Source organism: Salvelinus sp. IW2-2015, linkage group LG22, assembly GCF_002910315.2.
Source record: "Salvelinus sp. IW2-2015 linkage group LG22, ASM291031v2, whole genome shotgun sequence".
Lineage (NCBI taxonomy): Eukaryota > Metazoa > Chordata > Actinopteri > Salmoniformes > Salmonidae > Salvelinus > Salvelinus sp. IW2-2015.
The window spans coordinates 22154754-22165078 of record NC_036862.1 but is presented as its reverse complement, the minus strand read 5'-3'; the positions used below and the strand labels follow the sequence as shown (position 1 = coordinate 22165078).

The 10325-nt window shown below is 45.4% G+C and overlaps 1 protein-coding gene across 1 annotated transcript in view; it reads left to right on the top strand.

The window, feature by feature from the left end:
* The first annotated feature begins 437 nt into the window (after positions 1–437).
* LOC111982668 (septin-5) overlaps positions 438–10325 on the top strand; it is an 18520-nt gene continuing 8632 nt past the window's right edge. Inside the window, exons 1-10 of the mRNA XM_024014290.2 lie at positions 438–544; positions 2125–2249; positions 4600–4989; positions 5415–5598; positions 5691–5814; positions 6045–6179; positions 6912–7029; positions 7515–7608; positions 9153–9257; positions 9520–9682. Of these exons, the coding sequence (XP_023870058.1) occupies positions 2148–2249; positions 4600–4989; positions 5415–5598; positions 5691–5814; positions 6045–6179; positions 6912–7029; positions 7515–7608; positions 9153–9257; positions 9520–9682 (1415 nt within the window). The 5' untranslated portion in view covers positions 438–544; positions 2125–2147. The remainder of the gene's footprint in view (positions 545–2124; positions 2250–4599; positions 4990–5414; positions 5599–5690; positions 5815–6044; positions 6180–6911; positions 7030–7514; positions 7609–9152; positions 9258–9519; positions 9683–10325) is intronic.

Below are 10325 nucleotides of genomic sequence, written 5' to 3'. Positions count from 1 at the left end.
ACGGTGTTTTATTGGAAGCGAGGCAGTCAGCCATGCAGGCGGGTAAAGAGAGGAGAGTTCCATCCATCTACAGGGAAATTCCTTGATCATCCCTTAAATCCATTTCAGCTGTGGCTGCGGTCTCCTAAGACTTTAATACTAAAGATAATCACACACTCCAGTGCCTGACAGCCCAACTGATACACCTGGGCTTTTCAGGCAGCGTAGCCAGAGATGAGTGGCCTCAAAAGTTAGGAAGTTGGTGTTATTGGCGTGGTTTGGACAGCCTGATCCTGTGAACCGTGATGGTTGCGTGGGCCGTGGATGGATTTCATGTCTATGTGGCTGATAGGACTAGGAGCCCCAGGGCGGTGGGACAGCCAGGCAGCTCGATGGGGCTGAAGGACACAGTGTCCTGGTTCAGAGGGGGTATATAGGCAGGGGATGCTGGGCACTCCGGACCGTTTCCCGGTGAGGGCATGAAGAGCTGGTTGAGAGGAGGCAAGAGAGCAAGGCTGTTACATCTCATACAGGGTAACACAGGTGAGGTACTGCAGGAGAACAGGTGAGTTATTGTTCTGAAGATGATTTTTTWAAATTGAGTCTGGTGAGTTTTTTTTTGTTAAGGACATCATAAAAATCGAGTGTAGTTGGAGTACACCCAGGATTAGTTCATTTCTTATAAAGTAAACTTTTTTGTAAGTTTKGATTGTCGTTTAATTGTTTAAAGATAGATTACAAAGACTGCATTATCTTTAGATATATGTCATCAATCAGACTTGTYCTTTAAGTTTTTAAATGGTAGAGCAGAGAAGTGTTCAGAATCTGACAATCATTCTCACTGTGTGGCAAGTAAAGGATTTAGACATTTTTGATCTGAAAACCATTCCACACACATCTCTGCTCCAGAGTTGATAGTGTTGGTTGTTATTGACCTGGGACGCTGTTAACTGGGTCACACGGTGGGTCGTCCATGTTGGGCAATAGATTGGACATTGATCCATGTGGTTTGGTCAGAGCAAAGCAGACCAGAGGAAAACAGGTCAATGGTCCTCTAATCTGTGAGACTATTAATTTCCTTTCCTCTCTGTCCTCTCTGCCCCTGAGCTCCTAATCCCAATCTCTATGTAATTAAAACTGTGAGAATGACATGAAAAACCTTGTTGGGATGACATGAAAAACCTTTGTTGGGTGACTTGGAAACCTTGTTGGGATGACATGAAAAACCTTGTTGTACTTGGAAAACCTTGTTGGGATGACATGAAAAACCTTGTTTGGGTGACTTGGAAAAACCTTGTTGGGTGACTTGGAAAACGCTTGTTGGGGTGACTTGGAAAACCTTGTTGGGATGACTTGGAAAACCTTGTTGGGTGACTTGGAAAACCTTGTTGGGTGACTTGGAAAATCTTGTTGGGTGACTTGGAAAACCTTGCAAGGCCTTGCTGTGAACTCTGAGTGTTAGTATGCATGTGTATTTCTGTTTTTATTTTCAGTAAAGACATTTCCACTCTACCTGATGCAACTGCAGCCAGATCAGTTCATTTCATCTGCTTCAGTAACAGTGCTTTGTTAGACCCCCTGAATGGGAAGAAATCAGAATCAGTTAAACTAAGTGCAGCTGGACAAATAAACAACATTAGGCTGTGAGTACTGCTGGAGTGGAAAGGCCAGACAGAATAGATCCCTGCCCATACCAACATTATTTCTGGACATTGCTGAAACAATTCTTTCCACACACCACTCTGAATACAACTCAATCACCCGGTGGGCTACTCCAGCAGACAGCCATGTTGCTTACTCTGGCATCCAACAGCCATGTCATTTCCTACAGCTGGATCCAGACGTCTGTGTCTCACTACACACTCGTTGWTCATTTAATTCAAGTTTATTTCATCTTTTCATAATTCTTTTATTTATTTGTGTTTTGTTTTTCTTTCAACCCTTTTGTACTGGTCCATTCTACACAAAACTCTATCACGCAACGCTATCCTGTTGTCACGCCAACCTACCCTTCCACCCTCTCCATCACCATTCCCCATGCCTYGTTCTGATTGGTCCTTCCAATCCTTACTTCCCTGTTGCCCCTGCTCCTTGCCCCGCTCCTCTCCACTCCAAATACATGTTCCTCCTGGTTGGAGATGGCAGAGTGCACTGTAGCCCCAGTAGCAATGGAGGACAGTGACCGTGAGGCTCACTCATCATCAGATGACCAGGACTCCGCCCCGCCATCCCCTGGCCACACCAGGGACCACSACCATCAGACCGAACAGGTACCAGTGACCAGACCAGATATGGGTCAAAGAAATATGCCAAGTACTTTCCAAATATTTTAGCTGCTGTGCTTGATTTAGTTGGACTGGCACAATGAATAGAACAAATGGAATAGTCCAAAAAGTTCAATCAAGTGCACCTCAAATACTTTGAAGTATTTKACATATTTGTATAGGTCTCTGTGACGTCCCCAGAAATCCCCCTCGCCCCCCTCCTAAGCCCTATCCCCTCTTAAGTGTCATACACAACACAGTGATGTTGTTRTGGCAGGGTGTTTCATACTGCTGCGCTCTTATGTTGCCCCTGTTACCTTCCTCGCAGGTAGCCTAGTGGTTAGAGCGTTGGACTAGTAACCGAGCTGACAATGTAAAAATCTGTTGTCCGGCCCCCCCTCACTAATTTACTTCTAGTTTACTAGTTCCTGTTTGAACCAGATATTTGTGCAAAAACGTTCAGAGTGCTTTACTATTGATCCAAAGAAAGGAGGCCCAATGGGCTGTGTGTCTGTTCACAGAGCTAAAACCTGAAAGAACAGCAATGTATCATCATGACTCTATGTCCGCTTTCAAAACTTAATATCACTATTGAGCAGAGATATGGTACCATAACTCCAGTTTACACTCATTACTATTGTTCCTTTAGAACTAAAACAGCCTCCTAGCCCTTTCAAAACCACTATATTATTTATAGTGGAGCAGGCTGGTGATTCTTTACACAGGCTGGCGCATGGCAGAGAGAGCTGTGGTAACATGAGCACCAGTCTCTAGTCTGGGAACTCCGGGGAGAGCTGTGGTAACATGAGCACCAGTCTCTAGTCTGGGAACTCCGGGGAGAGATATCCCTTTACAAGTTCAGCTACACACAGGGGCTCTGCCTTTGGTCTCATGAATTGTAGGTATTGTCATCAGGTAAGGTAGATGGTTTACTCTTGTGGTTTGGGAAAAAGCAGAGAAGGGAAGAAAAAATGTAATTATGATTGACAGGTTTAGGTAGATTTGAAAATGAGAGTGCTGTTACTAATCACCACCTTGGGGCCACAAATTGATCAGTCATTGTGTAAATGACATTTGAGGTGACATGTTTAACACCAACAGGTTTTTATCAGGTTTCCTTTGTCTACCAGTATGTTGAGAGAGACACCCATTAGATGATGTCAAGGTTGAGTCCTTGTTGATGTAATAAAGTGTGTTTTCGTGATTGTTTGAAGTTGTATCACACTATATATTACAGCAATTCATTTGAGTAGTCATCTAGTAATCAAGAGGGTTCATTAATCGTTTAGAGGTTAATTTGCTTTAGCGCTACTCTATCAATGGAAACCATATTTGGTTGTGGAGAGCGAAGCGCACACAAATGCCACCCAGATGTGGTGTCACGACATGTTTCTATGATCTGTGCAGTCTGGCAGTGCCTCCTGTCCTTCTGCTGTGGTGGAACTTCTGATGTAACCCATTAAACGGTTCCCTCCACTCTTTATCATCCACGTGGCTACAATACCATACCTTCTATTGAATTKTGTTGTCCCAAATGGAACCCTATTCCCTATATAGTGCACTACTTTTGACCAGGGTCCATAGGGAATAGGGTGCCACCAAGTCTGAATCTGCTGAGCAGGGAGAATCTTTTCAGCCAGCTGTCGTGACACTGCACTTTAAACAAGATATATCCTCCCATTTCCTACAAGTTCAGGAAGGTCAATTATGTAGTTCTGTCCTTGAGCTGTGCTCGTCTATTAATGTTCTGTATTATGTCATGTTTTGTGTGGACCCCAGGAAGAGTAGCTGCTGCTTCAGCAATAGCTAATGGGGATCCTATTAAAATATGAATACTACAATTATGATACGAGTTATCTACTCTAGTGGAGGACCATGTGCTTGTTATCAGTTTGACGGACATCACGGATCTCTTCTTCCCCGGYATTTGACATTGGCATTCCTCCCATCAGCACAAATATTTACCCTCTTATGTTGTTAATCTTGTAGCTTCTCTGGTGGTCTCTAGTGAATCAGTCAGTCAATATCTTCTTTCTTCACTGTCTCTTAGTGTAAATCTTCTCTAACCCCTAGAGAACTAGGCCTGTCTTGCACTTATACTAATGATTTCTTAGGTTGTTTCTCGTACCTTCTCTCCATCAAAACATTCAGTGATTCTAACCACTTTGTACTTTCTTCTTTCCTGTTGATCCTTATGTTGCCCCTGTTACCTTCCTCCTTGTTTTCCTTCCGATCTATATTATCCTCCTTCCTGCGTCAACCTTTACTCCCCTCCGTCCACTCTTCTCTGCATCACCTCTCCCACCCACCCGGAAAACACCCACCCGCACCGTTCCCTGGCCCCCCTCCCCATTAGCACTCAAGCTATTCCAAGGACGACTCTGAAGACTCTGAGTTGGAGAACATTATGCAACAAGACCCCCACCACAATGGGGGCCATCCACACCCCCACCCGCCTCTTCCCAGCTATGAGCACAGCCCCGACCATGAGCACCCCCACCCAGGGGACAGGGAGGCGGAGGGTGGCGACAGCCCTCCGAACACCCCCGGGACGCCCACCTCTGGAACCCCACCCTTTTTGCGCCCCCCCACGGCAGGTGGCAGGGCCCAGTCAGACAACCAGTGCGTAGGGAGGCTGCAGCTGGGTGGAGGTGGGATGATGGATCACTATGATATGCAGTCTCCCCTCAGTCCCACCAGGCCCAAGAGCCCCTGGGGCCGCTTTGAYCCCTACGACTTTCCAGAGGTAAACTTCAGACCAGGGGGACCGTGTAGAGACCAGAGGCAACACTATGGGCAACATGGGTTGGGTTATCAGCTCTCCAGTCCAAATAGTATGTGCTTTAGCCTCAGAGGAGCACTAGCATTAGGTTCAGGCCATTTCCAGTGATGTTTACTTGGGAACTTTGATTGTGTCTGACCGATGACTCAGTTTGTGGCTTTCGCTTTGAAATTGATGTTGGTCAAAGACCGTAGTGTGTTCTGGTGTTGACAATGGCTTCATTCAATACCCTACATCTGTTGAAATGGCTTTAGGTTTGAAGACATGTATTTATGTGTGGTAGGTGTTACCTWTTTATTTGGAAAGATTCCTGTAACTCGCAATGTGCCGCCACCAGAATTTAGCAGATTGTTTAAAATGGAGTCTTTTTGTCTCTCCTGCTTTCTTAGGACCAAGACAAGGAATACGTGGGATTTGCCACACTGCCAAACCAGGTGCACCGTAAGTCTGTCAAGAAGGGCTTTGACTTCACCCTGATGGTAGCAGGAGAGTCTGGTCTGGGCAAGTCCACCCTGGTCAACAGCCTCTTCCTCACAGACCTCTACAAGGACAGGAAGCTACTCAACGCTGAGGGTGAGGCGGCCATTTTGGTGTCTCATCTTCTGAATAAATGAATGCATGATATAAATGGCCAGCTGCTGAGGAAATGTGTGTTTTAACTCCAGAGCGGATCACTCAGACAGTGGAGATCACTAAACACACAGTGGACATTGAGGAGAAGGGCGTCAAGCTGAAGCTCACCATCGTAGACACCCCTGGCTTTGGAGACGCTGTCAATAACACTGAATGGTATATGTCAAACATCCTTCCTCCATAGGACTCTTCTTTGATGTCAGTTTGAGGTACAGTTGCAGTATAGCTCAGTATATAGTAGGAGAATGACTGATGTCTCTGTCTCTCCCATCGCCCTAGCGTGAAGTCAGTGGGTTAGGGTTGGTATGGTTAGTGGTTGTAGGGTGGCTGTCTCTGCAGTATTGCCTCAGTGCTGGTGTGTCTCTGTGTCTCCCCCACCGCCCTAGCTGGAAGTCAGTGGCGGACTACATCGACCAGCAGTTTGAGCAGTACTTCAGGGACGAGAGTGGACTGAACAGGAAGAACATCCAGGATAACAGAGTCCACTGCTGCCTCTACTTCATCTCTCCCTTTGGACACGGGTACATCAGCTACGACATGTCGTCTCTGTCTCAATACTCTTTAAATGGAGTCCTTTCTTCTGTTGAGATAAACATATTGGCTGTGTCTCAATACTCTTAGATTAGTTTCCTTTCACCTTCTACCTTCCTTCCTTCACTACCACTGATATGGTTTCCACTATGCACCATGTTGGTTTGCWCCATGTCCCATGCATTCTAAATGCATTGKGTTTCCCTGGAATCTAGAACCACCCTTGCTTTGCTGCCTCCAGGGAAATCTGCATCCCGTGCAGTGCTAAACGTTCAACGTTCTATCCATTTTGAGGGCAGATGCTACAATACTAAACTTTCTCTCCAATCTTTGGGGTAAATGCTGATGCGGTACTTTTGTCTGCGTTTACGGTCTGTTTCACACCGGTGTGTATGTTGCACCATCAGTAGCATTGAAGCACTGCTGCAAACCTGTAATAAGGAGATAGCGCCCTCTGCTGACCACTATTGGATACTACTACTATCCTTGAAAATATGGGTTAATGAGGATTACCTTCATTTGGATTACCGTAATTATCCCTTTAGCTCTTAACCATATCCAAGTTTTGTCAGTGTTGTCTATGTCCATGTTTCCACATGTACAGTGTGTTTTGGTTGTTTTCTCAGTGTTGACTTGTCCCTAATTGTAAGTTGCTCTGGTCATTTAGTCTGCTAAATTACTAAAAATATATGTCATATCTTGTTGTCTTGTATSTGTCTCAGTCTGAGGCCTCTGGATGTGGAGTTTATGAAGGCCCTTCATGAGAAGGTCAACATTGTGCCCATCCTGGCCAAGGCAGACACACTCACACCCACCGAGGTCAAGAAAAAGAAATTCAAGGCAAGCCACTCTCTAACTGGCTTTTCTATCTGTGTCTGCTTGTCTGAATACCATGGGTGTGTACAAATAAGAAATTGACAGGGTTCATTGGTTTCTAAAAACATTTTGATTTCCAGGTGACTGTTTTGATGGATTTGTTTTTGCTCCATCCTCAATCACAGGATTCCAAACAGTAGTTTATTGTTCTCCTCTTCTCTCTGTCCCTCCCTCCATCTTCTTCTTCTGTCCCTCCCTCCCTCCATCTTCTTTCTCTCTGTCCCTCCTCCTCCCTCCATCTTCTTCTCTCTGTCCCTCCTCCCTCCATCTTCTTCTCTCTGTCCCTCCCTCCCTCCATCTTCTTCTCTCTGTCCCTCCCTCCCTCCATCTTCTTCTCTCTGTCACTCCCTCCATCTTCTTCTCTCTGTCACTCCCTACATCTTCTTCTCTCTGTCCCTCCCTCCTCGTTCATCTGCTTCTCTCTGTCCCTCCCCTCCATCTTCCTGTAGATCCGGAAGGAGATCCAGCAGTATGGGATTAAGATCTACGCAGTTCCAGACTGTGACTCTGATGAGGATGAGGACTTCAAACAGCAGGATCAGGGCTCAAGGTGAACCATATTTTATCCAAACCTCACATCACTAGTTGAGGAAGTATGACAACATAAAGGACACTGGTCATCATAAGCAACTGTCTGCAATACAGAAATGCTGGGATAGGAAACCTAGATTGAAGTGAATGTCCATACCCGTGTTATTATGTGAGCACACAGCCTTGATAGTTATCTGTTTGTGAATTCTGTTGATTGTATGTGCACTGGTGCACTAGAGGGCAGGCTGTGGCTGTGCATCCCAGACCAGGCCTGAATGGCGTTTTGGTAGATAAATGGTGTCTCAGTTCTCTCCCCCTCATAGAGCCGGTGGTCGTGACTGCCCTTCATGTGCCCTGACAGTGTGCTCTGTCCATTTCTAAGTAGACTCCAACACCATCGTTAAGTTTGCCGTGACACAACAGTAGTAGGCCTGATCACTGACAGCACACCATACCTCTCCCAACGTGATCAAGCCAATGGAGATGATTGTGGACTAAGGAAAAAGAGGACAGAGAACGGCACCAATTCTCATCAACGGGTCTGTAGTGGAGCAGGTTGAGCGCTTCAAGTTCCTGGTGTCCACATCACCAACAAACTAACATGGTCCAGCAACCAAGACAGTCGTGAAGAGGGCACGACAAAACTTTTTCCCCACAAGGAGACTGAAAAGATTTGGCAGGGTTCTCAGATCCTCAAAAGGTTCTACAGCTGCACCATTGAGAGCATCCTGATAGGTTGCATACACTGCCTGGTTGCATCACTGCCTGGTATGACAACTGCTCGGCCTCCGACCGCAAGGCACTACAGAGGGTAATGCGTACAGCGTAGTACATCACCAGGGCCAAGCTTCCTGCCATTCAGGACCTCTATACCAGTTGGTGTCAGAGGAAGGCCCAAACATTGTCAAAGACCCAAAAATTGTCAAAGACTCCAGCCACCCTACTCATAGACTGTTCTCTCTGCTACCACACGCAAGCGGTACMGGAGCRCCAAGTCTAGGTCCAAGAGGCTTATAAACAGCATCTACCCCCAAGCCATAAGACTCCTGAACATCTAATCAAATGGCTACCCAGACTATTTGCATTGCCCCCCCCGCCACACTTTTACACTGTTGCTACACTCTGTTTGTTATCTACATGTACATATTACATATTACCTCAATTACCTCGACTAACCGGTGCCCCCACACATTGACTCTGTACCGGTATCCCCTGTATATAGCCTCGCTATTCTCATTTTACTGCTGCTCTTTAATTATTTGTTACTTTTATTTTTTTTAAGTTGTATTTTTCTTAAAACTACATTGTTAGTTAAGGGCTTGTAAGTAAGCATTTCACTGTAAGGTCGTATAATACCTGTTGTATTTGGCGCATGTGACAAATAACATTTGATTTGAGAGAGAGACAGAGATGGAGAAATGKGTAGATCTGCWTTGCAGCATTTTCCACTTTCTGCGTTACCTCATCGTAACCACAGATATATTCCCCCCACTTTGTACTTTATTCACGTCATTCATATTCACCTCTCTTGCTCTCTCTCCCTACYCCTGTCTCYCTCCTCCAGGACAGTATACCGTTTGCGGTGATCGGCAGCAACACGGTGGTGGAGGCCAAAGGGAAGAGGGTCCGGGGTCGTCTCTACCCCTGGGGCATCGTGGAAGGTAACCCTGTTACACCATTATTTTAACTGGGAATCTTATGTGGACATGAAGCTGCGTTGAGGCTAGGTTGGCGGCTTACGGGGTGACCTGGATGTGGACGTGAAGCTAAAGTTGAAGTTCGTTGAGTGAGGGTTAGCTTGCGGTTGAACCGGGATGTGGCCATGAGCTAGGGTTAGGGTTGAGTAGGGTTGAATCCGGGTTTGTGGCCATGAAAGGATTAGGGAAACACTGTCCTAAATAACAACACTCTTACTTTTGACAGTGGAGAACTCGGCACACTGTGACTTTGTGAAGCTGAGGAACATGTTGGTGAGGACACACATGCAGGACCTGAAGGATGTGACACGGGGAGACCACTATGAGAAATACAGGGCTCACTGCATCCAGAACATGACCCGCATGGTGGTGAAGGAACGCAACCGCAAGTATTGGACACACACACAGACCAGTATCTCATCTACTGTCGCTCGTGTTGTTTATAAGATTGACAGGTTCTTAATACTGCAATGTATTTGTTACTCATATACAAACATTAATGTAGCTCAACTACAATTCACACTTAACATACGTACCAGTCAAAGGTTTGGACACCTACTCATTCCAGGGTTTTCTTTATTTTTTACTATTTTCTACATTGTAGAATAATAGTGAAGACATCAAAACTATGAAATATCACATATGGAATCATGTAGTACACAAAAAGTGTTAAAAAACTAAATTACATTTTTGAGATTCTTCAAAGTAACCACCCTTTCCTTGATGACAGCTTTGCACACTCTTGGATTCTCTCAACCAGCTTCATGAGGTAGTCACCTGCATTTCAATTTAACTGGTGTGCCTTGTAAAAAAATTTGTGGAATTCTTCCTCCTTAATGTGGTTCAGTCAATCAGTTGTGTATGTGACAAGGTATGGGGGGTATAGAGAAGATAGGCCTATTTGGTAAGACGCAGTCTATTTTGGCAAGAACAGTCAAATAAGCAAAGATAAATGACAGTCCATGATTACTTTAAGACCTGAAGGTCTCAGAAAGTGCGCGAAATTTCAAGACACTTTTTTGAACAGTTTAC